This window comes from Eumetopias jubatus, unplaced genomic scaffold (genome assembly GCF_037043125.1).
Source record: "Eumetopias jubatus isolate StellerSeaLion01/CBP00866 unplaced genomic scaffold, mEumJub1_p1.0 scaffold_10, whole genome shotgun sequence".
Classification (NCBI taxonomy): Eukaryota; Metazoa; Chordata; class Mammalia; order Carnivora; family Otariidae; genus Eumetopias; species Eumetopias jubatus.
This window is the reverse complement of record NW_028274816.1, coordinates 55265841-55293372: the sequence shown is the minus strand read 5'-3', so window position 1 is coordinate 55293372 and position 27532 is coordinate 55265841. Positions and strand designations below refer to the sequence as shown.

The 27532-nt window shown below is 52.5% G+C and overlaps 2 protein-coding genes across 3 annotated transcripts; one reads left to right on the top strand and one right to left on the bottom strand.

Annotated features, from left to right (window-relative positions):
• Window positions 1–478: 478 nt before the first annotated feature.
• On the top strand, window positions 479–15286 carry FBXO46 (F-box protein 46). The gene is made up of 2 exons (XM_028087881.2): window positions 479–550; window positions 12313–15286. The coding sequence occupies exon 2, from the start codon at window positions 12391–12393 to the stop codon at window positions 14239–14241; it is 1851 nt and encodes a 616-aa protein (XP_027943682.2). The 5' UTR covers window positions 479–550; window positions 12313–12390; the 3' UTR covers window positions 14242–15286.
• Window positions 15287–18304: 3018 nt separating this feature from the next.
• QPCTL (glutaminyl-peptide cyclotransferase like) lies at window positions 18305–27314 on the bottom strand. 2 transcript variants are annotated; one of them, XM_028088156.2, is made up of 7 exons: window positions 27067–27314; window positions 26447–26590; window positions 25381–25662; window positions 23804–23956; window positions 23618–23717; window positions 22983–23099; window positions 18305–20966 (listed from the first exon to the last, which is right to left on the bottom strand). In XM_028088156.2, exons 1-7 carry the CDS (start codon window positions 27274–27276, stop codon window positions 20821–20823), a joined length of 1152 nt encoding a protein of 383 aa, XP_027943957.2. In that variant the 5' UTR covers window positions 27277–27314; the 3' UTR covers window positions 18305–20820. The 2 variants fall into 2 exon arrangements, with proteins under 2 accessions (XP_027943957.2, XP_087883791.1); XM_088027665.1 differs by lacking the exon at window positions 18305–20966 and adding an exon at window positions 20992–21488.
• Window positions 27315–27532: the final 218 nt, after the last annotated feature.

The following is a 27532-nucleotide window of genomic DNA, read 5'->3' as shown; positions in this document are numbered from 1 at the left end:
GGATGTTGAATAGTTCCGAGTTCATGGGGCCTTCTCCCTCCTAAGGCTTAATTTTCTCATTTGTAAATTAGAGGAGGTGATGGTAAGAAAATGGGGGGAAGAGATGGAAAAATGTTTGAGAAAGTTCAAGGCACTGTTAATTATTATGTTAATGAGCATAAGGAAATCGATAAACTTGCTCCTTCCCAACTCTTCACCCCTCACAAACGTCTCTGCAATTTGCTCAATCTCTTTCCAAGGGCCCCGGGCCAAAATGGAGGAGACTGGACTCCATCTCCCAGCGCTCCCGGCGGGGGCACTCTCTGCGCCTGCGCTGCAAAGTGCCCTCTCTGCCTCCTGGGAGTTAGAGTCGTTCTTGTCCTCAGCCCGCCCAGTTTGCTTCCTCTACCCACCTCCAAGGGTGGTCACGCTGCCTTCTGGGAGGTGTAGTCCGTGGCCGCTCGGACTCCAATTCCCAGCGGGCTTCGGGGCGGGAACCCGGAAGGGGAGGTTGGAGAGGAGCGAGTGGGGGAAACCCGCGTAGCCGAGAGAGCTGCGGCGCGGGGAGATGGTGAGAACCCCGAGTCGGGGCTGGGGGCTCTTGAAAGCTGGGGCGGGGGTTCGGGACCAGGTGGCGAGAAGGAAGAAGCTGGGGCTAAAGAAGGGGCTGGACGACGAGAGATCGCTTTGGGGAGGGGTGCGGGAGGAATGGGAGCCGGAGGGAGTAGTAGAAGAATGGGGGCTGGGGAGGGGTCTTGTAGGTGGGGAAGGAGTCGAGCTTTGGGATTGATTGTAAGGGAGCTCAGAGCTGGGGAAGGGAGTCCCGAGTTGGAGAAGGGGCTGGACGTCCCGGCAGAGGCCCTGAAGGGAGCAGTTTCGAGGCGGGTAGCCTGGGGGATGCGGAAAGGCATGGGGGCCAGAGCTAGATGAATGAGGGGGACTGTAGACTCCGAAGGAGAGACCAGCCGTGGATGCGGTGGGTTAGGGCCTCTAGATCAGATTGGGGGCAGGAGGGCAAGCTGAGGTGGTGGGAGAGAGAAATCAGTGGTAGAGTGGTGTGTTGGTGAGGGTGCCGTACTGGGGGTGGGGTGGGGAGCATGGCTTTAGGCGCCTGGATGCAACGATAGTTTGCCTAGACCAGCCAGAGACTCCCGAGAAACTGGACAGTCACAGAACTGTAGGAATCAGATGGCCAGAAGGGGCCCTAGAGAGAACCTTTTGCACTCTCATTTCTCCAGAGGGATCTCGAAAAGTGTAGTGCTTTCTGTGCTTTGGCAGTCCAGCATTCGGATCTCTTAATCTGTCACTCCTTTGTGACCTGGGCAAGTCTCCCCTCTCTGAAACTCGGTGCCCTTATCTGTGTTGTGGGAACAACTTGCCACTGAGAAGAGGGGAGACTCCTTAAGATTGTTACCCTCCCTTCCAATAATTCCTCGGTCTGGGGGCTGTTGGTGGGAAGTTCCCCACCCGAGGAATGTGACTGGGTCACAGGTGCTAATGGGTTCCCTTCTTATCAGTCCAACCTCAGAGGCGTTTTTCTCAAAATCTGGCACTGATCAGGGCACACCCCAGCTAAGAAGCAGGCAAGGGCTCTTACAGCTAACACTTACAGTTTAGGAAGTGCCTGGCCCTTTTCTTAACTCAACTCTTCGTGCATATTAACTCATTTAATTCTGACAACACCCCTAAAGTGTAGGTGGGGTTATCTCCATTCTACCCAAAGGAAGCAGAGGCACAGAGAACTTAAGCAACTTTCCCAAGGTCATCCAGCATTAAGCGGTAGACTCAGGATTCCAACCTAGGCATACTGGCTCAGAATGTGCTTTCACCACTGTGATTTCGCCCCCTCTCCTTGTACTGAAATAACAGTGTTATGAGTTAGGGCAGAGACTCCAGAACAGAAGCAGTCTTCAGTTCGAATTTTAGCCCTGCCATTCATTTGTCATGTGACCTTGGGCAAGTCTTTGCGTCTCTCCTTAACTATAAATTGGGATCAGTAACTTTAGGAAGAAGGTTAGAGAGTTCAGGGAGGTAAGCACGTAAAGTTCTTGGAGTAAGTGCTCAATGCACATGAGTTGTCATTTTTTGAACAGAGAGTGGGAAACAGACTTGAGAAAGAACGCAGAAGACAGGGACCAGTGAGGGAGACATCAGCCAGGCTGCCTCTTTTTCCTTCTCCCGCAGGCTGCCCCCATATCTGTCTCTTCTTGTTTCCCACCCTCTACACCCCTGGGCTTCCAAGTCCAAGGGTAACTCCCCGAAGGGGTGCTCAGAAACTCAATCTGTCCCCATTCCTGTCCCAATCCCTAGCCAGATATAAATAATTCATGTGCCAATGCCCAGCCTGGCCCAACTCCAGGTATTTTAGTGAATAGGAACTATTTCTGACCACTATGTTTTCTCCCTGCAGCCTTTTGGTTATTCCAGCCTCACTGGGCAGTTTGGCAACTTTGTAATTCATCTTGAAACAGTTTGGTTCATTTCTTGTGAGCCTTCCTGAGTTTATCACATAAATTCTCTGGCCCTGATAGGAAAGCTTGTGGCTAAAAGCACTGGCCTCAGATAGGCCCAGGTTCAGCTCTCTACTTCTGCTGCTGGGGGTCCTTGGCCACGCTGTGTTCCCACTCTGGCCCTCAAGTTTCCTCGGGCAAAATGGGGCCACATTCCAGCCATGGGGCTCTTGTAAAGAGTTGATGAGGTAACATGTATAAAATGTGTAGTCCATATGAAGCTCTCAGTAAGTCTGAGGTCTCTGTGATTTTTATTCTTTTAAGAAAAAACCCTGGATCATGCGCTTTGGAACCAGAACACCCAGATTTGAATCCTGGCTCCATCACACACTAGCCGTGTGACTCTAGGCAAGTCACTCAACCCCTCTGGACCTCAGTTTCCTCTTCTGGAAAATGGGGGTTCATTCCTTGAGTGGGCCACAGTGTTGATAGAGCACCTGTTGTGTGCAGACTGACACCCTGCCCTTGGGGAGCTCGTTGTTGTCCCAACGTTGGTGGCACTCGGGCTCATTTTTCGGGTTTGGGTTTTTCTCTTCCTCATTCATTTGCAGCTCCTTATGCTGGCTTTGCCTGCTTGTCATTGCGTCATTAACGTCAGGGGTCTTTAACACTTTGTCTTCAGCCCTTGGTGAATCATCTGAAAACCTCTTGGTTTGGGGGAAAGTTGGCCAGCCTCTCACTCATCTCTGTGCCTGAATTTCACATCTGGGTCCCCCGAGGTCATGTGACACTTTTTTCCCCCTCTCCTTTATTTTTCTGTCTTAGAAAATGTGTCCGCTTTCCAAGTCATTTTGCCTTTTCTTAAAATCTTTAATGTGTTTTCAGCCTGTGCTTGTCCGAAGCTTATTCATACAACATGATATTTTTACCATTTCTAATGGGGTATTTCTAGCAGTTCTGGCAATGCCGTATGATTCCTAAAACCACAAGTTTTCTGAAAGGCTTGGCTCGTCACCTGCTCCATGGTGCCATCCTGACCCCTCGATTAAGATCAGAACCCCCACTTCCACTCCCAGTCCTCTTAACTTGCTATATTTGTTTCCCCATAGCACTTGCCACCTTAGAACTTACTCTATTTTTACTGTCCCTGTCTCCAATTAGTATGTCAGCCCCGCGAAGGCGAGGATCTCTGTCTCCTTCCCCCCACCCCACCCCCCGTGCCCAGAACAGGCGCCTGGCATACAGTAGCTGCTCTGTAAATATCTGTTTAATAGTTGAGACCCAATACGCAACAGTAACAAAGGAATGACCATATTACTATCAGGAGGAGCCTGATAGTTTCCTTTCAGAATATGAAGTAAAGAGGATGAAGTCTTTGGTTTAGTCAGTCATTTCCAGACTCCTAGGTACTGAGTCTCACCTTCCCTTAATAAGCCCAGAGCCGGAATATTGAGCCTCTCCTTAGTACCTAGCTGACACTGAGCGCTCTGCTGGGTTGATCTCCGTGCATCAGCAGGCAGCCCGTGGGTGGGTACTGTTATTATCTGCATTTTACAGTGGAGGAAACTGAGGCACCAAGGGTTAAGCACCGTAACCTACGGACACATCTCCAAAAGTGGGAAAGCTGGGGTGTCTGCAGGCCCTGCCTGGATTCTGTCTGCATCCCGGATCTCTAGATCCTGAGGCTTTGGATGATTCCTGCCGTCAGCGAGAGCTGTTGGAAAGGAAGGTTTGAGAGGGAGAGAGAGGGCGGCAGACCCTGAGGCCAAAAAGCCAAGCGAGGTGATGAATCAAGATTGTGGACTGACTGGGGATGGGGGTGGGGGTCAAGAGGGTGGGGGGTAGAAGGATCTGAGCCAGGAACAGAGCCCTGGTACCCTGCCACCGGTTCCTGCGTAACCATGACCATGGGCCAGTGCATTACCTGAGCACCTGCTCCGTGCCCAGCCCTGTGCTAGCATGACCCTGACTGTGGAATGGAGGCGCCTCAAGGTTGGGGGCAGGCCTCACGTGAGTCAGAGGGAGGAGAGCCAGGCATCCATTTTTTATTTCCTATCTTCTTTCTTTGCCTTATTCTGCTATAGTTGCCATTGTTTCCAACTTCTTTTTTTTTTTTTTTTTAAGATTTATTAGAGAAAGAGAGAGCATGCGGGAGCTGGGGGGAGGGGCAGAGGGAGAGAAAGAATCCCAAGCAGGCTCGATCTCACCACCCTGAGATCCCGAGCCAAAATCAAGAGTCAGAAGCTCAACCGACTGAGCCACCCAGGCGCCCTCTGGTTCCAACTTCTTAGGGTGCACACTTAGCTTGTTCTCTCTTTTCTTTGTGCATTTGTGGAAACAGGTTCTCCCTAGACCTACTGCAAGCTGTGCTCCCAGGCTCTCCCTTTACCTTCATCTGGGGATGCCTTTTTGCCTCTCTTCTGGGCTAGACTTTTGTCTTTGATCTGATAGCTCCCTTTCTCTTTGTTCACTGCTTCATTTTGGTGAAGCAAATCCTCCAGTAGCTTCCTGAGAAGGGCTCCCGGACATGTATTTTTGTTTTTGCAAACTTGCGCCTCTCACAGAAAGGTTTTAAGCAGGGGAGTTGATACGGTCTGATTTATGTTTGGAGCAGTCTCCCCAGCTACCATGGAAAGGATGGAGCCGGAAGAGCTAAACTAGGCCAGTGAGCCAAGTGTGGAGGCTGGAGCAGCTGTGCCTTTGAGGAGAGGTCCCAGCCTTCCAGAAACCCACAGCGTGGAGGGGAGAGAGGCCCTCACCCAGGTCATTGTCACTCAGCAATGACAGGTGACAGGGGCAGCCAGAGGAGGACTCAGGAGGAAGAGATTCCAAATAGCTTGGGAGGATGCTGGACTAGCTCCTGGAAGGAGTGCCAACCTACCTCCGTCCTGGGAGCAGGATTTCCACACGTGGACTTGGCTGGAACCAGCCGGCTTTTCCCAAGAGGTCCCCAGTAGCACATGTAAAGACGGACAGCGTGGCGGTGTTAGGAGTCTGTTCAAACAAACATGCGTTGCACACTTCTGATGGGTTAGGGCATTCCTTCTCAAATGCGCATACAGATCCCCTAGAGGGCTGTGGCAGTGTCCGTTCAGCATCAGCACGAGAGACTTCATTCCTCACACACTGCCGGGGTTTCCTGTTCCAGGCAGCTAACTTACAGGAGCCAAGTGCCTGGTGCTGTTCTAAAAGCTGGAGATCCTGCAGGGAAGTGAAATAGGCAAAAATACTGGTCCTGGGAGGGGAAACTGACAAGAAACTTTATCAACAAAGTTTCTAGCATATTAGATAGGGATATGTGCTAAGGAAAAAAAATAAATCGGGAAGAGAAAGACCATTGTCTGTGGCTGTCAGTGAGGGGGACTGCTCCTGTTTGAGGACAGAGTAAGATGATCTGCACAAAAGTGCCGCTCAGTGACTAAAGCTGCCGGCCACTTCAGGAACTCCTGCCACAAAGCTGGGTCTGAGGGCAATCGCTTTGCCATTCCATGCCTCCACGTCCTTGAAATGAGGTTAAGAATAGCGAGATGATGTGACAATTGAGTGAGTTAATATTTGTGAAATGCCTCTAGCAAAGCCTGGCTCCCAACCATGATGCTCGGGTGTGAACTGCCTTTGTGATCAGTTTCTTTCTTAATATATTCATGCGGGTCATGATGGTTTATTTGGATGTCTGCCCCCTTTCTCATGAGCTCCTCCTGGTGAGCTCTGTCATCTTTGTGTGCCCGGCGACCATCTCCGAGCCAGCAAGCAGGAAGACCTCAGAATGTCAGATAAGGGGTGTAAACTGGATTCTCGAATGGTTGGGGGCATCCCACCGAGTGTCGATCATGGGGTTCAGTTCCTTACTAATTTTATCTGTTCAACCCACCTCTTACGGAGAGATACATTGCAGTTTCCCATCACAGTTGTGGATTTGCCAGAATGCTTGCCATTCTGTTGTTTTTTCCTTTATACATTTTGAGGCCATCGTGTTAGCACACATGTTGAGAACTTTTGTGTATAATGGATCAGTTTGTTTCGTTACCATCTTTGTGCCTGCTAATACCTTTTGCTTTTGTCAGCTGTTACTTTTTTTTTTTTTTAAGATTTTATTTTGAGGGATACCTGGGTGGCTCAGTCAGTTAAGAGTGTGCCTTTGGCTCCAGTCATGATCCAGGGTCCTGGAATCGAGTCCCACTTCAGGCTCCTTGCTCAGCGGGGAGCCTGCTTCTCCCTCTGCCTTTGCCTCTCTCCCTGCTTGTGCGCTCTCTCTCTCTGACAAATGAGTAAATAAAATCTTTTTTAAGGGACGCCTGGGTGGCTCAGTCGGTTAAGCATCTACCTTCAGCTGAGGTCATGATCCCAGCATCCTGGGATCGAGCCCCACATCGGGCTCCTTGCCAGCAGGAAGCCTGCCACTCCCCCTACTTGTGCTTGCTCTCTCTCTCTGACAAATAAATAAAATCTTAAAAAAAAAAAAAAGTTTATTTTGAGTCATCTTCATACCCAACGTGGGGCTTGAACCCACAACCCCGAGGTCAAGAGTTGCATCCTCTACCGACTGAGCCAGCCAAGCACCCCCCCTTATTGTTTTTTTATTTTTTATTTTTTTTTAAAGATTTTATTTATTTGAGAGAGAGAGAATGAGAGATAGAGAGCATGAGAGGGAAGAGGGTCAGAGGGAGAAGCAGACTCCCTGCTGAGCAGGGAGCCCGATGCGGGACTCGATCCCGACACTCCAGGATCATGACCTGAGCCAAAGGCAGTCGCTTAACCAACTGAGCCACCCAGGCGCCCCCCCTTATTGTTTTTTTAAATGATGTTGTCTCTCTTCTATTTATCTTTTGGTTTGCATTTGCCTGGTCTTTTTCCATGTTTAAAAAATTTTTCAGTCTTTCTGGGTCCTGATGTTTTACAATAAACGGATCTTCATGGATCATTCTCTGAAAGCTGACCTAATGGAGGGCCTCGTGGAGGGCTTAGTGTGTGGGAAGTTAGAAAATTCTGCCCCAGTGACCTAGGACCCAGACAGAACCTGGGTGTGAAACAGAGTTTCACACCCAGGCTTCACAAAGTTTAGGACTTGTTGCTCCAGGGGAGGGAGCTTTGATCCATCCATTCGGTCCCATGCTGGGCAGTGTGGCTGGGGACACCATGATGACCCTGATTGTTCTGGCCCTGCTGGGTCCACTGTCCCGTAGAGGAGACCAGATGCATCCCTAGAACAGTGATAACGAGTGGGCAGGGCTGGGACTTGGGAACCCAGAGGTCCTCCTCTGGGTAGGTGGCAGGTTTCCAAGAAGGAAGCTTCGGCAAGCCCTTTCTGTTAAAGTTACATTTGAGCAAAGATGCAAATGAAAGAAGGAACTGAGCCATGTGGAGATCTGGGGGGAAAGCATTCCAGTTAGTGGGAACAGCCAATGCAAAGACCACAGAAGGGAAGAGCTTGGTGACTCTAGAGGAATAAAAAGCCAGGAGGCCAATGTGGGTGGGAGCCCAGAGGTGGAGTCTGACCCAGCCTAGGGGTTTCACCTTCTTGGAGGGAATGGCTGAGCTAGGACACCAGAGAATATATAGCAAAGCAATAATAGAGCACAGCAGTCCCGAATCGGATTCCTGGAGTCACATCCCTGCTCCAGCTCACACCAGTTCTGTGTGGACCAACCTGTCCTGCTGGGTACCTGGGCTTTTTCCTAAGGGCAGTGGGGAGTCATGGTAGTTTTTGAACAGGGTAGGGATGGGGTCAGGTTTGTGCTATAAGAAGTCCCTTCTGGCCGAGACTTGCAGGATGGTTGGAAGCAGACAAGGCTGGGGCAGGGTGGTGGAGGGACAGGTGACCGCCTACAGTGGAGCCCCCTTTGGGTGTCTCCTGAATGGGCCTGGCATTGAAAGGATCTAGCCCAGCGCCGTTCAATAGAAATATAATGCGAGACGTATGTATAGTTTAAAATTTTATAGTAGCCAATCTTAAGAAGTCAAGAGATGAAGTTAATTTTAAGTACTTTATTTAAATTATATCCTAAGTATTATCATTTTAACAGGTAATTAATATTTAAAAAGCATTATCGGGGTATTTGATATTCTTTTCTTGTACTAAGTCTGAGTCCGATTTGGGGCGCTTGTTTGGACAGGCTGAACGGAAAGGTGCGTTTGGCCACACAGCCTGAGCCTTGATGCCAAGCCCAGAGGCTGAACTCAGTGCCGAGGGAGTCGTCGCAGGGTTCGGCCATTTGTTCTTCAAGGATGAAGTGATTCTGCTGCCCAGTTTCTCCCTCAGGGAATCTCGGTCTTCAGGGTTCCCAACCAGACCTGGGCGCTTATCTTTCTGCCGGTTTCCTTCCGCCCTCGAGTCTCAATCCCGGAGCTGCTTGGTCCTTTAAATCTCAACTGTCAATCAGGGCTCCTGTTTAGAGGGAACGTCGTGTAATAAACCTCTCCTTGAATACCTTGGCCTCTCTCCGGGCCTTGTTCTTCCGTTTTAGCAAGGAGTTGGGAATTGTTCCATGCTCTCTTACACGCCACTGTTTCCACACCCCCTTCACCTCTCGCCTACTCCTCCCTCTTTCGAAGTTAGGCCCCTTCGCCAAGGCATTCCTTATATGGGCACGGCCCCGAACGGCAGCCGCTCATTGGCTGGGGGCGTCACGCGCGGGTTTGTCAACAAAGGGGCGGAGAGAAACCAGTCGCGCGGCTGTCCGCGCGAAGTCTGGAGGGAAGGAGCGAGGGGGCGGGCCCTCTTCTCTCGTGCGCATGCGTGTGTGCTGCCACCCTCTCCCGCCGCTGGGGGGGCGGGGCTCACCAGTGAGGGTACTTTGGGGGCGTGTCTAGGTTTTGAGGGTCGTCTGAGTGGGTGGGCGGGTTGGAGGGGCGGTTACAAAATTGGGGGGCTCTCTTTGCACTTAAGGAGTATTTTGGGGCCTGAAGTGTTTGCGTGGGTGTGGGGGATGCTTGGGGTTCCCTTGAGCTTAGGGGGAGCCTTGGGGCTTGGGTTTGGGTTTTTTTATGTCATGTGGACGTTTCCGTTGTATTGTAGGGGTCTCCTTTGCAGTTGGGGATGTTTGGTGGGTATGTGATTTGGGAAGCTCATGGGGAGACTTAAAAGCAGAGTAAAGAATCCAGGGGTGCCAAGTCTGGAGCCAGAATGCCTGGGCTTTTGCCTTTCTCGAGTCCTTCCTACCTGTCTGACCCGCGATGTGGAGTTAAACCTTTTGTGCCTCATCTAGACCCTGGGATTAATACACTACCTGCTTCAAAGGGACTTGGGGAGGATTAGCGGGAATGGTTAGAACAGTACCTAATAAACTCCAGTGAGCCCTGCAGTGAGCACGTGTCATTGGTGAGGATTCTTTGGGAGCGTTTGGGGGTTTTTTGGGCTTTGAGAAATAATATGGTTTGAGATTAGTCTTATGTGTTAGGGAGCTTTTATGTTTTTGTGAGGGTTTTTTTTTTTTGCAGTTAGGGGGGCTTCTGTTAAGAATTAGGAAATACATGGGGAGATTTAGAAAGTGTTTGAAGGGGAGTATAGGATTTCAGGAAACTGGTCTTTGGGGGCATGTGTGAGGTTGGGCGATTGCTGTGTATGTTGGAGTTCTTGGTGGACATGGGATTTGGGAAGCATTCCTTGAGACTGGGTCCTTCTGTGCCGGAGGGGATATTTATAGGTTTGGAAGTTTAAATTAGGATTTGAAAAAGTCTGGATATTTGGAGGAGGGCATTTATCTTCTGGAGATAAGGGTAGGAACTGATTGGAGGATTTCAAGGGGTAGCCAAGTTGTAGAGATAATATCTATAGAAAATGGCTTTTGCTGTGTTTGTGTCTATCCCTGAGCATTTAGATGTATTGGTGGATGGTAACTTAGCCATCTATAGGTGGGGTCAGTCTGTACTGCAGAGGTCAGCAGACTTTTACTATAAAGGGCCAGATAATGAGTATTTTAGGCTTTGCAAGGCCATATGTCCTCTGTTGCAACTACTCTGCCATTGTAGCATGAAAGCAGCCATACATAGATGAGCATGTTTCAGTAAAACTTTATTGGCAAAGACCAGCAGCGGGCCATGATTTGCTTACCCCTGGTCTATGGGCATGTGGAAGATTTGAGGTTTGGAGAGCATTTTGGTTTCAAGATGACTGGAGGGAGATGGGCCCAGGGAATGATAGAGATGGAGGAATATGCTACCTGTTGGGCCTGCAGTGAAGAGTGGTCATGTCAGACTCATTAGCAGAATGGCTTCCAGATTAGGTGATGCACAAAGTCGTTGCAAAATAAAATGGTAATTTTTTTTAAAGATTTTATTTATTTATTTGACAGGGGGAGGGAACACAAGCAGGGGGAGTGGGAGAGGGAGAAGCAGGCCTCCCGCTGAGCAGGGAGCCCGATGCGGGGCTTGATCCCGGGATCCCAGGACCGCGACCTGAGCCGAAGGCAAATGCCTAATGACTGAGCCACCCAGTGCCCCTAAAATGGTCATTGTTAAGAGAGCCCTGAATTAGGGCGCCTGGGTGGCTCAGTTGGTTAGGCGACTGCCTTCGGCTCAGGTCATGATCCTGGAGTCCCGGGATCGAGTCCCACATTGGGCTTCCTGCTCAGCAGGGAGTCTGCTTCTCCCTCTGACCCTCTTCCCTCTCGTGCTTTCTATCTCTCGTTCTCTCTCTCTCTCAAATAAATAAATAAAATCTTTAAAAAAAAAAAAAAAGAGAGCCCTGAATTAAAAAGTCCTGAAACCAAGTTTGAGGGCCTGGTTTTATGATAAGTAACCCTTCCCCACTTGGTCTACCTGTGGGCAACTTGAAGAGGAAACTAGACGAGAACAGGCCTTCTTATCCTAGAGGTCTGTGCCTGTGCTTAAGGGCATTCGTTACCTACACCATCTTGTGCAAGTGGGTGCATTTTTCTGGGAGAGGATACACAGCTTTGAGAGATTCTCAGGGAGCCTGGGGACTCGAACAAAGTGAGGAGCTGATTTCTTTTTTCTTTACTTTTTTTTTTTTTTTTTAAGATTTTATTTATTTATTTTAGAGAGCGCCGGAGAGCGCATGAGCGGGGGAGAGGAACAGAGGGAGAGGGACAAGCAGACTCCGTGCTGAGTGCGGAGCCCCACGCGGGGCTCGATCCCACGACCCTGAGATCGCGACCTGAGCCAAAACCAAGGGTCAGATGCTCAACCGACTGAGCCACCCAGGCACCCCAAAGAGCCGATTTCTTAAGGGCCTGGCTGGCTGGCTCTGACCTCACATTTTCTTCCCCTGCCCAGCCTACCTCATTCCTTCCTCCGTGGGCTCAAGTACTGTAGCTATGGGCAGGGCTGGGAATTTCTTGTCTTTTCAGGAACTGGCTACTGGGTGAGCAAATGGAAGAAGGAGGAGCTGTCTGTCAGTGGGTACTTTCACTTAAGGTCAGGGTTATGGCAGCAGGAGGCCTCTGGATCGTGAGTGAAAGCAGTTGGGCCATGGAGTATGACCTGCGGGGTTGGAACAAGCTGCCAGCTTTAGTTACATTCTGGGTGTTTTATTTATTTATTTAAAAATTTTATTTAGAAAGAAAGAGAGGGTGAGCCTAGGCTCAAGCCAGCAGGGGAGAAGCAGAGGGAGAGGGAGAGAACCTCGGGCCGACCCCATGCTGGGGCTCAGTCTCACGACCCCGAGATCATGACCTGAGCAGAAACCCAAGAGTCAGACCCTCAGCTGACTGCGCCAGCCAGGCACCCCCATTCTGGGTGTTTAAATAAGACCAGCTCTCATTCCCTCTGCAACCCTCCATTTGCTCGCCTGTGCAGTGGGGCAGGAATAGAGATCTTAGTGGGCTCATCTGGTCTGTCCCCGCAGGAGTTGAGGTTGGGGTGGTAGGGGAAGGGCAGGCTATCCCTCCCCCCAGCTCCCCAACCTCCTCTCCCCTGTCTCCAGGTGGCCTGTGGAACCTCCCTTGACCACCCAGGTCCTGAAATGCGGTGAACCTCTGCCCGTCTGCTACCATTCCCCAGGATGGACCGAGGCAGCCTCCTGCCCTTCCAGCTGTGGTGCCCCCGGCCCTTCGGCACCTACTCACAGAACCAGCCTCGCCCGCCTACTGCAGCCCTCAAGCCGGCGGCCTGCCCAGAGCCCGGCAGCGGGGCTGAGCCAGACCACGGGCCTGCCCACTCCGAGAACACCCCGCCCACCTTGGCCACAGAGGCCCCTGCCTCCCAGCCGGCCCCGCTCCTCTCAGCAGCTGCTGCTGGTGATGAGGGGCGAGTCCTGTTGGACACGTGGTACGTCATCAAGCCCGGGAATACAAAGGAGAAGGTGGCCTTCTTTGTGGCCCACCAGTGTGGTGGGGGCAGCCGGGCCAGCTCCATGAAGGTCAAGGGGCACTGGGGCAGTGACAGCTCCAAGGCCAAGCGGAGGAGGCGCTGTCTTGAGCCTACAAAGGCTCCCCCGGACCCAGGGGGCCCAGAGGCGCCCCCTGCCACTGAGGGGGCCCCAGCCTCGGCTGGCGAGGACGTAGACCTGCTCTCTGTGGCTGAGATGGTGGCGCTGGTGGAACAGCGGGCCGCCCTGGCCCTGCAGAACTACCCACGCCCCGGCACCCCAGCGCCTGTGGTCTTCGTGTCAGCTGAGCAGGGCGGGCCTGCCAAGGGGCTGGGGTCCGAACGACGGTCCGGTAGCGGGGACTGCAGCCGGGTAGCTGAGGCGGTGGCCCACTTCGAGGCCCAGCGGGACAGCCCTCCAGCCAAAGGCCTCCGCAAAGAGGAGCGGCCTGGGCCAGGCCCCGGGGAGGTACGCATCGCCTTCCGTATCTCCAATGGCCGAGAGCCCCGCGCCCCCGACGGCAGCTTGTCCAACGGGAGCGGGGGCCGGCCCGGTTGTGCCTACCCCGGCAGCCCAGGCCCCGGGGCCCGGGCCAAGGACAAGATCACCTGCGACCTGTACCAGCTCATCAGCCCCTCCCGGGACGCCCTCCCCAGCAATGTAGAGTTCCTTCTGGCTCGGGCGGATGAGGCCAGTGAGGGGGAGACACCGGTCCCTGCCAGGCCTGAGGACACTCCCCCGGCCCCCCCTCCACCCCCTGCCCGGGACTGCGGAGCATCGGGCTTCCACGTGGATGTGGTGGTGACAGGGGTGGTGGACGAGTGCATCTTCTTTGGCAAGGACGGCACCAAGAACGTGAAAGAGGAGACGGTGTGCCTGACGGTCAGCCCCGAGGAACCGCCCCCACCGGGCCAGCTCTTCTTCCTCCAGTCCCGCGGCCCCGACGGGCCCCCCGAGCCACCCCCGGCCGACTCCCCGGCCACCGCGCCAGGCCCGGACGATGCCGAGGGCACAGCGGACACGTCCCTGTGCCGCCTCTACCGGCACGTGTCCCACGACTTCCTGGAGATTCGCTTCAAGATCCAGCGGCTACTGGAGCCGCGACAGTACATGCTGCTGCTGCCCGAGCATGTGCTGGTGAAGATCTTCAGCTTCCTGCCCACGCGGGCCCTGGCGGCCCTCAAGTGCACCTGCCACCACTTCAAGGGCATCATCGAGGCGTTCGGTGTGCGGGCCACAGACTCGCGCTGGAGCCGTGACCCGCTCTATCGCGATGACCCTTGCAAGCAGTGCCGCAAGAGATACGAGAAGGGGGACGTGTCGCTCTGCCGCTGGCACCCCAAGCCCTACCACCACGACCTGCCTTACGGACGTTCCTACTGGATGTGCTGCCGCCGAGCCGACCGCGAGACGCCCGGCTGCCGCCTGGGTCTGCACGATAACAACTGGGTGCTGCCCTGCAATGGGCCGGGCGGCGGGGGCGGGGGCGGGGGCGGTGGTGGTGGCGGCAGCGGGAGCCGGGCTGGCCGGGAGGAAGGGAGGTGAAGCCGGGGGAGGGGGGGGGAGAGCCCACCATGCCCACCCCTCCCCCCTCCCCCCGGGAGCCGAGGGCCAGGACTGGGTCACCAGCCCGTACCCCCAGTCCAGGCGGCGTTGATCCCCTTCCAGAACTGAGATGGGGTTCAGGGGGATGATTGAGAAAGCACTCTGATCGAGTGACGCCTATTGGTTTTCTACTCTCCAGACCCAGGGCCGTGGACCCTCAAGTAGGGTGTCTTTTATCAGCATCTCAACTTCTCCATTCAGCCCCAACCCCCTCCCTGCCACTCTACACCCCAGGGACCCACCAGCAGGGAGCAGAAGGCAGCTAATTTTGGTACTCCGCAAGGGTTCCCCCATTCTGGCCCCCTGCCCCCTCTCCCCTCAGTTATTTGTTTCTGGAGCTGTGTTCTCCCTAGAGGCTGCAGGGCACAAGGTTGGTACCGCTTCTGAGCTGCCGCACTGGGGCTCACCTCCTTTAGGAATTGTTGGCCAGTGAGAGCACAGATCAGATGTGGCACTTTTCGTGGCAGCCTGCCATTTCTAGACGTTTTCCCCTATTAAAACAATAAAAATCACTGTTTTTTCCTTAACCTAAAGCTACCAGTCTCTTCACTTCCCCCAAAGGGGAAGAGAAAAAAAAAAAAAAGTTGAAGTATAAAGATTCCCCTCCTCCCATTATTAAAGCTTGCCATCACTTCTCCCCCCCCCCAAAAAAAGCTGTGAAGCCCTTTGCCTCGCTCTTGACAGCGTGGGGGGCCGGTGGGCAGGGACTGTGGCTTTGAATTTCTTGGTTGTTTTTCCTTCCACTCTGGGTACTCGTTCAGGCATTGGGGTTTCTCCAGCCCCAGCCATATGTGTTTCTTTAGAATCCTTTGGTCAACAGAGACCTTGATTTTCAAGCAGTTTGGTCTGGGGTATTTTTGTTTGTTCCATTTGGGGTTTTTTGTTTTTTGGTTTTTCATCCTTGTGGTTCTGGAAGCTTCTGGTGTGTGGCATCTGACCAGTTTTGAATTGGTCCATTCTATAAAATCAATATTTATAAGGCTGGGCCCAGACTGGTTTGTGTGTTGTTTAGGGAGGGGGCTGGGGAGAGATGGGAGCCACGGAGCACTGCATGGTGAGCCGGGAAAGATTGGGAGAGGGATCCTTCGCCAAGTCCCTTAGCTCGAGATTATTTTTGACTCTTCATCTGTGTCAGTTTGGATTCAAAAATCTCAAAATAGTAGTAGCTTAAACAAGATAGTTTTCATTTCTTTAGAAATCCCGAGCGGGAAGATAATGGTGGCTCTGAAGTCATTAGGAACCCAGGCTGCTTCTGGCTCACTGTCCTTTGGCCGTGGATCTGCTAGAACTCTGACCATCACCAGTTTGTAGGAAGAGAAGGCTCCTTCCTCCGAGAAGTACTACACTATACTTATATGTACATCTCACTGGTCCGAGCTTTAGCCATATGGAAGGGCTGCAAGGGAGACTGGGACATGGAGTTTTTCAGCTGGGTACATATGCCCAACAAAAAGAACTAAAGATCCTTGTAATTAAAGCTTCAAAACAGTCAATTATTTACTAAATAAAAAAGGGGAATTAAGTCATTTTAAAAAATTCAAGTATAAAGGAAGAGGAAAGAATGGATAGTGAGAGGTAATTAACAGTCTCTGACTTTTTTTTTTTTTAAGATTTATTTATTAGAGGGGCAGAGGGAGAGAGAGAATCCCAAGCAGACCCCACACACAGCACGGAGCCGGAGACAGGGCTCAATCCTATGACCCGCGCCAAAATCAAGAGTGGGAGGCTTAACCACCTGAGCCACCCAGGCGCCCCCACAGTCTCTGACATTCTTATCAGGGAATAAAAATGACCAGAGACGGGGCGCCTGGGTGGCTCAGTCGTTAAGGTCTGCCTTCGGCTCAGGTCATGATCCCAGGGTCCTGGGATCGAGCCTCACATTGGGCTCCCCATTTGGTGGGAAGCCTGTTTCTCCCTCTCCCACACCCCCTGTTTATGTTCCCTCTCTCGCTGTCTCTGTCAAATAAATAAATCTTTTTTAAAAAAATGACTGTAGAGACTAGGGTGTATCATAGTAGTTATTGAATACTTAGACTTTAGAATCAGAGAGACCTGGGTTTGACTCTTGGCTTGGCTTTGTTGGATTTCAGTTTTCTCCGGAGGGAGGGGCCAGATTATTTGGACTCCTACTGAAAAAGAGGGAGAGGTAGTAAAAAAAAATCATAAAAGTATCAACTAGCCAATATAATACAGTTAAAGGATACACCACGCCAGGGCGCCTGGGTGGCTCAGTTGGTTGAGCGACTGCCTTCGGCTCGGGTCGTGATCCTGGAGTCCCGGGATCGAGTCCCGCGTCGGGCTCCCTGCTCGGCGGTGAGTCTGCTTCTCCCTCGGACCCTCCCCCCTCTCATGCTCTCTCTCTCTATCTCATTCTCTCTCTCAAATCAATAAATAAAATCTTTAAAAAAAAAAAAAAGGATACACCACGCCAATAATCTCAGGGGAAGGGACATGGGACCCTGAAGCCACTTTTGCTCTAGGGGCATTTGCTCGTGCCGACAATTTCCAATTTGTAGTCTTATTGGGACAAGCAGGTGGAAGTCAAGGCCAAGGTGGGCAATCTAATAGGAGCTCTACAAGCTCAGGTAAGGATGATGGCCCAAAAGACTACAGAGAAGATGTTCTAAATACTGAGGGGGGCACAACACCAAAGGAGAGAACAAAGTGGCCCCTGAGACTGCGGACACAGGCTGGCCCTCGGCTCAGATTTGTGGCATCATCCGTGTGTGCGGGCTACCTCTGAGCTGAGCTGTCTGGCAGGAACAAAGCATAAATCCTCTGGGGTAAGGAACTGTCGTCTAGAATCCCCACAAATGATTTTCAGACAATGAGCAGCCCACAGTCAAGTCACCCAACATGCATGGAAATAAAGCACCACGAGCAAGAACCAGCAGAGACAACAGAGCAAAAGCAGACTCACAGGGGTTTTGGACGGTGAACCCACTAGTCACGGATTAGAATACGGGTCTCCCCCACTTCCCGAAAGCTCAAATTACAACACTTCGGTTTTTACAAAAGATCCACCTTAGTACGATAACGGCTTTTTTCAAACAAGTGAAAATCCTCTTAAGATCTCTTTCTGCTGGGGCGCCTGGGTGGCTCAGTTGGTTAAGCGACTGCCTTCGGCTCAGGTCGTGATCCTGGAGTCCAGGATCGAGTCCAGGATTGAGTCCCGCATCGGGCTCCCTGCTCGGCAGGGAGTCTGCTTCTCCCTCTTGACTCTATCCCCTCTCATGTGCGCTCTCTCTCTCTCTCAATCTCTCTCTCAAATAAATAAATAAAATCTTAAAAAAAAAAAGACCTCTTTCTGTTAGCGAGAACAGGTACTAAGGTAGGTCTTTTTTTTTTTTTTTTAAGATTTTCTTTGTCCGAGCACAAGCAGGGAGAGAGGCAGGCAGAGGGAGAAGCAGGCTTCTTGCTGAGCAAGGAGCGCAATGTGGGACTCGGTCCCAGGACCCCGGGATCATGACCTGAACTGAAGGCAGACGTTTAACCAACTGAGCCACCCAGGTGCCCCCTAAGGTAGGTCTTTTGTGAAAGTGCAGTGGCGGGACACAAACTTTTGGAAAGTGGGGGATACTCTGCGCTTATGGCTTATGAAAGGTTCCACAGGATCACTCTGCTTTCGGTGAGCAGGGCAAATGTGTAGAAGAGCTTGGAAATCTCTGCAGGCAGCCCAGAACTAAGTAATGGCCTAGCAGATGGGAAAGGGAGAAAGCCCCAGACACAGGAACCCAAAGTAAAGACTCAGTGGCGGGGCTCAACAGCAAATCAGACACAAGTGAAAAAAAAAGATTGAACTAGAGCTAGGTCCAAAAAGTAGCACAGAGGCAGAAAACAAAAAAAAAAACAAAATACGAAAGAAAAAATGTTAGTGGAAAATAAGAGTGAGAATATAACATTCAATTCACCTTCTAGAATCAGAAGACAATAGTGCAAAGATAATATTTTAAGACAGGATGGTTGTGAATTCCAGACTGATGAGTGACACTGATAAGCCCAATGCATTGTAAGCAGGATGAATTTTATTTTTTTTCTTGCAAATTTTTTTTGTTTTTTTAAGATTTTCATTCATTTATTTGACAGAGAGACAGCTAGAGAGGGAACACAAGCAGGGGGAGTGGGAGAGGGAGAAGCAGGCTTCCTGCTGAGCAGGGAGCTCGATGTGGGGTTCGATCCCAGGACCCCGGGATCATGACCTGAGCCGAAAGCAGACGCTTAATGACTGAGCCACCCAGGCCCCCCAAAGCAGGATTAATTTTAAAGAAAAGTGCACCTAGACACGTGATCTGCAGCTATTGATTTCTCTGAAGCTGTTTCAGGTGAAAAAGGAATCCTGACAGTCCCTACAAAAAGATCGATTTGTGAGACATCAGCACCTAGAGTGCTCAGGCGTTGTGCTTGTCAGATAAACCTAGGGGGCCCGTCAGAGTGTGAAGTTTGGGGAACAGACGGGAGCTGGGGAAAACGTCCCACCAAGCAGCAGCCTCATCTGTGAAATGGGCTAACGATCCCTGCCCCAGATTCCAGAGGGAAAGTGGGCATCAGGCCCCCTTGCCCAGTGCCTGGTGTGCAGTACTCAAGCGGGAGGTCTTTCAGGGACCCATCGAGAGCCTGGGGCGTAACAGCACATGGCTCCCCGTCTCTGAACACAGAAATGATGGTGTCACCTACTTTTGGGGGTGGCTGTGCGTTGAAGGGGAGATCGGGTGCTCTCACGTGCCTGGCACTGTGCCTGCCACACAAGAAATGAACAAACAGGAGCGGTCCCTGTGGGTGGGGAGCCTTGCCGCCCTGGCTGTTGATGTCTGTCAATTTCCGGTTCTAAACACAGGGCTTAGGCCACCTCCACCTCTAAGAGGTCGTTAGTTTCCCCCCTCCCCCACCAACGCTGCTTGCTCTACTTTGCAGTCAGTTAAGCCTCAGGAGGAGCTACTCGCTGCCATCTGTTGGTCCAGCACAGGTGATCTCTGGGAGATGGGACATGAGGTTAGGAGTTGCAGCTGGGGGGGAGCATGTGGGCTCTGTAGACACCTGGGTCATAACCCTCAGCCCTCGCCCGCCTCCTTTGCAAAAGAGGAACGGAAATTGTACCCTCCTCAGGACTTGGGCGGAGACTACATGAACTGATACGTGTCAAGTGCACACAGTAGGGGCCCAATACATGTCAGTTACAGTGGAAAACTACAAACGAGGACCTTCTGTTTATCCTCCCTCCAGATCCTGAGCTTCAGCCTGTGAGTTCTCTTGAGTCTTCTCCAGCCCCAAGCTGGCTTGGAAGGCCAGTGCTCACCTTTGCACGCTCTCCATCCTGGCCTGGCCTGGCCTCCCCGCTGCCTACCAGGGCTCCATCTAAGTCACAAAACCGGCAGGCACGGAGCCCGGCGGAAGTCTCCCTTTCTAGGCGCCCCCTATTTTATGGTTTTCTTTTGAGTAGGTTTGCTAAGCCGCGGGGAACGCACCACACTGTATTCCTAAGGACAGCAGGTCCCCAACTTCGCTGATCGGGAGACTCCCTCAGGTGCTTGTTACAGAGTCCCAGCCCCTCCCCGGAGTTCTGATTCAGCAGGTCTGGGGTAGAACCTGGGAGTCTGCATTTTTTAATAAGCACCCCCTGTTGAGTCTGAACCGTAGCTGAGTTCGGAAGTACTTCCTCAAGCCATCACTTAAGAGTTGCAGTGAGTTGCACCATCTCACACTCCTCTACCCCCAAGTGAAAGGGAAGGGATGGTTTGGTAGAACTCATTGGCAGTGACTCCGTCTTACTCATTCCTCCCACGAATACACTCCCAACTGTCAAAACCTAGCATTTCCCAAGGTGTCTTCTGAGGTACCCTAGTTCTAGGAGCTTCCCAATAAAGGGGTTCCGCGTTTGAAATACTTTGGGGAAACAACACTGCATTCTGCCTTACTCTTCAAAATTCACATTGCACAACGAAGAAACTCATTTCTCACCCCACATCTTCGATCCCCTTTTTCATGCAACATCTAGTTAGGCTAATTCTGTAGAATATGTTTCACAGAAACACTGGTTCATCGCCCTTGGGTCTGGCTGACTCGAGTTCCCAAATATTGGCTTCCACCTCCTCTGTTCCTGCTTCCAAGCACATCCTCTGTGGACCCCACACGGCAATCCATGGACCTAAAAACATAAGCCACAGAGATTTGGTGGGGTGGTGCTGCTGGTCCAGATGCCAGTCCAAGGTGTGCCAACTATAAAACTGAGAACAGCCTTTGGCCCCTGCAAACCTTCAGACCAAGTCCTTCCTCCAGGACGGGGTCCAAGCTCTTATTTCTTCGGCTGCCGCCCCCACAGTCTTCTCGTCTCTTCCATGTCTTTAAAGAGTGGCAGCCTGAGATAGTCAAAGGAAAGTGGGTCTTCCAATCATAGCGCAAGTAGAATTCATACCAAAGAAAAGGATAAGGCAGCATACCCCGGGGAATCCTGGCCTGAGCTGGTTCCGTGTGTCCTTGGCGTGTCCTGGCCGGGCACTTCTCCTTCAGAGTCAGCTACGGAGGCTAGAGCCCCAGATACTCAGCCAGGAACACAGCGAGGATGCGGCTCAGGTTGTGTACCGTGGGGGGGTGCAGGTTGGCCTCAGAGTCGTGGGGTGTGTGCCAGACGTCGGGGAAGGGCATGGAGATGAGGTGGAGCACCGGGACCCCTGGCAGGAGAGAGGGGAAGCTCGTTCAGGCCGATGGCTGACCCAGGAGCCTAGCCCTGGGCCTGAGGAAACCTGCCTTCACCCCCACCCAGAAAAGCACTTGAAGAACTCTGAATGATGATTTTAAGAGTGTGAGGGCAACATGTTAGTTTAAAAATATATATACAGAATATCTACTGTTCTCACACAAACTAGAGAAACTCAAAACCTAGTGGATTACGCAAAGACCAGAAGAAGGGAAAGATGTCTTTGACCTCATATTGCCAGGTTTATTATTAGGTTCTTTTTCTCTTTATTGATAGCTTGCACTTTTTTTTCCCCAAAGATTTTATTTATTTATTTGACAGAGAGAGAGAGAGAGAGAGCACAAGCAGGGGGCGAAGCAGAGGCAGAGGGAGAAGTAGACTCCCCACTGAGCAAGGAGCCCCACGTGGGGCTCCATCCCAGGATCCTGGGATCATGACCCGAGCAGAAGGCAGACACTTCACCAGCTGAGCCACCGAGGTGCCCCATAGCTTGCATCTTTAAAAAAAAAAAAAAATTTTTTTTAAGTAATCTCTACGTCCAATGTGGGGCTCAAACTCACGAGCCCAAGATCAAGAGTCGGATGCTCTACCGACTAAGCCAGCCAGGTGCCCTTCTATTCCAGGCCCTCAGCTAAGGCCACACACACCATTTTACCCTTACAGTAATCCTTTACAATAATCCTATATTTACCCCTATTTTATAGAGGAGGACACCGAGGCACAGAGGCAGGCAGAGTGATTTGCCTGAGGTCCTGCCTTAAGTAAACAGCACAGTGAGAATTTGAAGCCGGGCCACCTGCCTTCCAAGTCTGTGTCCCTAATCCCTGCATTACGATGGGTTCCCATCCTCCGAGCACTTCCCTCTGTGTTTGTCAAGATTCGCTAAATATCTGTCCCCTCCCCCGACTGGACAGGACCCAGGCAGGTTATGGCCCATCACTGTATCCCGGACACCCAGCCCAGGACCTGCGTTGGGAAATAATCACTGAAAGAATCACTAAAGGCACTGTCAGGAATGGCATATTTATGGAATGAGTAAATTAGAGAGTAAAAATTTTAAAAGCAGTTTTTAGCACTTACTATATATATGCCATGCACTGCGTGAGAAGGCATTTTACCTAATCTCATTCAATCCTCCCAACCCCGTGATTACGAATATACACAAACAGGTGTGTTCGTATGTATGTATGTGTCTTTTCGTTTTCCAGAAGAAATGCAGGAGACAGGCTCAGAGAGCCTGAGTAATCTGCCTTTGGTCAACCAATGGTAAGTGGTAGACGTTAGAACCCAAGCCTATCCGATTCTTTTTTTTTTTTTAAGATTTTATTTATTTATTTGAGAGAGAGAGGGAGCACAAGCTGGAAGGGAGAGGCAGAGGGAGAAGCAGACTCCCCACTGAGCAGGGAGCCCAATGCGGGGCTCGATCCCAGGACCCCGGGATCATGACTTGAGCCGAAGGCAGCCGCTTAACCGACTGAGTCACCCAGGTGCCCCAGCCTGTCCGATTCTAAAACCTATGTTCTGAACCCCTCTACCAAGTGTCTTCAGCCCTGGCTGTGCGACAGAATCATCTGGGAGTTTTGTAAAAATAACGCAGAGACCCAAGATTGTGGTTCAGTGAAATGAAAAACACCTGAAATGCAACTGGGCATTTTTCGAAGCTCCTCTGGTGATTCTGCAGCACTCCCAGGGCCTTGAAAGACAAGTACTGGAATCTGTGATCACTGAGGCACCAACAGTAGTAGTTAACATTCTCTGACGGCTTACTGTGCAAGCAACGTCTTTACGTGTATGAGCCCATTCAGTCCCCTCAACAACTCTGAGATAGGGGCTCTTAGTGTTCCCATTCTACAGATGAGAGAGTTGAGGCACAAAGAAGTTCAGCAACATGCCACCCAGTCCCCGACCCTAGGAAGGGGCCAGGGCCAGGTCCCACCTGTCGTCCCTTGGATGCTGCGAGTCCCTGCTCCCCCTCCCCCCCAGCAAGTACCTCGGCGGAGGAAGGGGATGTGGTCATCTTCCACAGAGCCAGGGGGCTCCCCAGGCTGGAAGTACATCACTTCCTGGGGATGAGACTGTAGCAGGTTCATGCGGTGCAGGCGCTTCTCTGGAGGTGGTGGGGAGAGAGCAAGGGTCAGCCCCCTCAGGGTCAAAGTTTCTCCTGCACACAGATCAGGGCAGGGCAGGAGGCCTGGGGGTAAAGAACTAATCTTTACCTCCCCACAAGGATGTAATTAGCCAGCCCTTTCCACGGGCTCACTGTGTTCCCAGTCTCCTCTATTCGCTCTGAGCCTAGGAGGTAGACACCCCTATTATTGTTACTATTGTGCCCATTTTACAGATAGGAAATGGAGGCTCAGAGAGATGAAGCCACTTGCCCAGGTTCACCCAGCTGGGAAGAGGCAGAGCCCGAATTCAAAGCCAGGGCTATTGGACCCCAGAGACTGTGTGGAATCACTGCACTTGATTGCTGTGGGATCTTTGTGTGTTTCTGCCCTAGTGCCTTAGAGAGAGAGTAGGGAGGTGGAGGGCAGGCTGGATGACCCCTCAGAGAACAGGTACCTGCCCCACCAGGCTTTCCCTCCCGCATCCCAGGCTGGTGCCTGCCCCCACCTTCACCCTTACCGATGCTCCGCAGCCGATGGAACCAGCGGGCCGTGTGAGGGAAGTGACTGTAGAAGTTCGGATTAGGGGCGCCCAGGAGATCAAGAAGCATGAAGAGCTCCTAGGGAGAGAGGCCAGGTGGGATCTCGCCAACTTTGCGTTGCCCTCTCCCTCCCTCGCTGGAACCCAGTGGGGCCCTGGTCTTACGATAGCCTGGATCCTGGTGGGGCCTGGGCTGTGGGGTGCAGACTCCATGAGCTGGGCCAGGTGCCGGGAGCCATAGAGGGAGTCCTGGGGCCCCCACTCCTTCAGTGCCTCTTCACCGTCCAAGAAGAGCAGCTGCAGAGTCACTGGGGCTTCCTGTGGGAGCCGGGGGTCAGGGCCGCCTTGGTTCCAGCCCTCGGCCTCGACCCATCCACATTTCCTGCCCACCTGCACCACTGAATAGCGCAAATTAGGTCTCCTCACTCATAGAGCGTGGGGGCCAGAAGTGCAGACTCTGAGCCAGACCGCCTGGATTCAAATGCTGGCTCAGCCACTTTGTAGCCAGGCAGTTACGGGTAAGTTACTAACTTCTCAAGGCATCAGATGACAAAATGGGGTTAATAACAATTCTAATCATACAGTAGGATGCAAATCCAGGTCCTAGAATAGCACCTGGTATACAGTAACTAAGAAGGGGCAGCTCTGGTTATTATTGTTATTCTTTAGGTTCCTTTAGCAGAAGGGACAAAAAACAAAAAACACAAAAAAAACAGAATAGCAGAAGGGACAGACCCACAAACGAATCATTATGCAGTGAAATGCACTTGGGACGAATGCTTCCAAGAACTCTGGGGTTCTAAAAGAGCATGGGAAGGGAGTTGGGGATAACCTGGCCTGCGGAGCACGTTGGGTCTGCTGGGAAGGGACGTTTGCACAGAGGTGAGCTGGAGCTGGCCTGGCAAAATGGGGCAGCAGGGAGAGTGTTCCCAGGCAAGAAGCAATACGGCCAAGGGTTGGCACCAGAGCCAGAGAGCTCTGTGAAGAGGCCCGAGGGATGAGCAGATACCAGGGACTCGGGCTTTGTTACAGGGGGTTTGAGCCATGGAAGGGGCCTGAGCAAGGGAGAAGCAGGAGGGGATTTGTGCTTTCTTTCATTTATACATTCCCCACATTTCTCTTGACATCCTAATTTACACCAGGTAATCTTCTGGGCCCAGGGAATACAGCAGAAAACAAAAGCAGCCAAATCCCTGCCGATATGGAGCTTGTTCTAGTGGGGAGACGGACAAACACATCTACATAAAGCACCAGAAATGCTTGGGATGGTGACAGGGAGTTCTTTCAGGGCGGCCGGGAAACCATCTCTGAGGGGGTGACATCGGAGTGGACACTTGAACGAAGGGTGGTATCTGCAAAAAGCACATTCTAGCCAGAGCAAACGGCAGGAGCGCGCGCTCTCAGGCGGGAGCGAGCCTTGTGAGTCTGAGGAACGCTGAGGAGGTGGGTGGCTAGAGTGGAGTGAGGAGGGACAGGGGTGGGAGACGAGACTTGAGAGGTTAACAGGGCACGACTCAGAGGCCCCTATCAGGACTCTCGCTTATGCCTGCAACGGGGTAGGAGCTCTGGGAGGGCTTTGGGCAGAGGAGAGACAGGATCTGACATTCAGGGGAGGAGGGAAAATCCCTGTGACTGTGTGTGGTGGAACGGAGGCAGGAAGATAAGTCCATGCAGGGAAGGATGGGAGGTTTAGACTAGGGTCGAGGCAGTCCCAGGCTCCCACCCCTCCACCCACTCCTCACCTGCTTTTTGGCTCTACTCAACTCCCTGTCGAGGGCCTGGGCCAGCTCTAGGAGCAGGGCACAAGGCACAGCCGAATCCGTGGCCCCCACAAAGGGAGTCGAACCAGATGGGAAGAGCTTGGAGTCATAATGGCAGGCAAGGGTGAGGTGATGGGCAGCCCCTGGGTCCAGCGTGGCCACCACGTTGCCAAAGTCCAGTGGCCCCAGGGGTGTCGAGGCCGTGAAGGGGTCCAGTTCCACATGCCAGCCTGCAGTCAGGGTCCGCAGTGTAGCCTCCAGAAACTAGCGGCAGGAGAGAGGTGGGAGGGTGGGTGGGGACTGGGGAGGAGGTTGGGAGAAGGGCCATGTGACCTGAGCCATGCAGAGCAGTTGGGCTGACTCATAATCCCCACTTTGGTTTAAATCATTTCCTTGACACGCTTTTGCTGAGGGTCTACTGAGTGCCAGGTGTGTCGTGACCCTGCCTCTCGATGCCAAGACTAATCCCAGCTCACTCTTCGATAGCACTCACTGTGTGCCAAGCCCTGTTCTAGGAACCCTGTAGGAATAGGCACTGTCGATGGCTCCCTTTCATAGATGAGGAAACTGAGGCACAGAGAGGTTAAGAAACTAGTCCAGGGTCACACTCCAAGTGGCTGAGGTGGGATCTGAACTCAGGGGGTAAGTGTTCAAATGACTGGATGCTTTCTGGGAAGCAATATAGAGATGTCATTGTGCCAGCTCTGGAACCAATCGGAAATTTGGGTTGAAACCCTAGGTATACCATTTATTAGCTGTGGGATTCGGGCAAAATGCCTAACCGCTCTGGTCCTCAGTTTCCATCTGCATAGTGAGCATTACATCAGTGCTCACCTCAAAGAGCTATTGCCTAGCACACAGTAAGCTTTTGGGGGGAGTATGAAGGGCAATACCGCCTAGTGGTTACCAACGTGGGACACTAGATTCAGATTAGCTCCAGTCAGAGCCCCAGTTCTGCATTTTAGCTGCTTGGGGGATCTTGGGCAGAATGCCTATTTCCTATTCCCTGGCAGGCTAAGGGTCAGGGGTTGGAGGTGGGGTCCTTTACCTTTCTGACTTGGAGATTGCCAGGGCTGCCCGGGGTCCGCACAACCAGCAGGGGGCGCAGATAAGTGTTCCAGAGACGGTGTGGATCCAGTTGCCCCACCACCCTCCGCAGCCGAGCTTCGGGGAGGCTTCCGATCAACTGGCCCTTGGGAGGGGGTAGGATAGGGAAAGAGAAGAGCCGAGTGTGAGAGCAACCCTCATTCCGACCCTAACCCGGACGCCATCGCCCCTAAGAAACCCCGGTTCTTCTTCCTAATTCGAGCCTCCAGCCGAGGGACTCAGGAAAAGTCCCTCTAAGCCCATCAGGTCCAGCCCACCCCAGTCCTGATGGGGAAATCAAGGCCGAGACAGAGGAAGGACTCTTCCAAATAGCTGACTTTCAGATTGGAACCCAGAACGCCCAAGTCCTACTACTCCAGACCCTTCCTCTTAGGGAGAACCACCTATTGCAGAACAAGCCCGAAGCCTCAGTTCGCTAGCAACGAGCATGCGCTCTAACGACGGAGACCGCAGCACCTGCGGCTGGAGCCATACGATACAGCCACGTCAATCTGAGACCTCAGGGAAGGCGAGGCGGGGAATGAGGGCTCGCGCGGTGCCCGTGCCCCTGCCCGGCCTCACCCGCAGCTCCCGGCCCCGTGGCAGCTCCTCAGTCTGGCGGTGCCAGGCGCTCCAGATGGTGTAGAACGCCGAGGCCACGGCCAGGGACAGCAGAAGCAGGGGCAAGAAGTGCGCCCGCGGGAGCAGGCGGCGCTTGGGCGGTGAGGGTGGCTCCAAGAGGCCACGTTCCCCGAGCCGTAGCCGGGACCGCCCGCGGCCCCCGGAAGGCATGGCAGCTTCTCCCAGAAACCGGTCCGGGACCGCGGATAGTTTAGGCCCAGCCAAATCCCACCCCATGGAATCACCGGACCAATGAACAATAAGAGAGGCGGCACCATCCCCACCCTTCCTCGATCAGTAAAGCCAATGGGGACTCTCGTTCCGAGAACACGCCTTCTTGTCTCCCTGGGGCTTTTAGGGTTGGTTCCCCTGAGGGTTGCACAACCCCAAAAGGGAGCGCGAAAGGGGTAGGCTCCGCCTCAGCGGA

Excerpts from the sequence above, each read along its gene's own strand:
- FBXO46 (XM_028087881.2), top strand. The coding sequence starts at position 12,391 with ATGGACCGAGGCAGCCTCCTGCCCTTCCAGCTGTGGTGCCCCCGGCCC.
- QPCTL (XM_028088156.2), bottom strand. The coding sequence starts at position 27,276 with ATGCCTTCCGGGGGCCGCGGGCGGTCCCGGCTACGGCTCGGGGAACGT. Across the intron at positions 23,718-23,803 it reads CCACCAGGATCCAGGCTATC|GAGCTCTTCATGCTTCTTGA; the intron begins GTAAGACCAGGG and ends CTCTCTCCCTAG. Across the intron at positions 20,967-22,982 it reads CATCCCCTTCCTCCGCCGAG|GGGTCCCGGTGCTCCACCTC; the intron begins GTACTTGCTGGG and ends CTCTCCTGCCAG.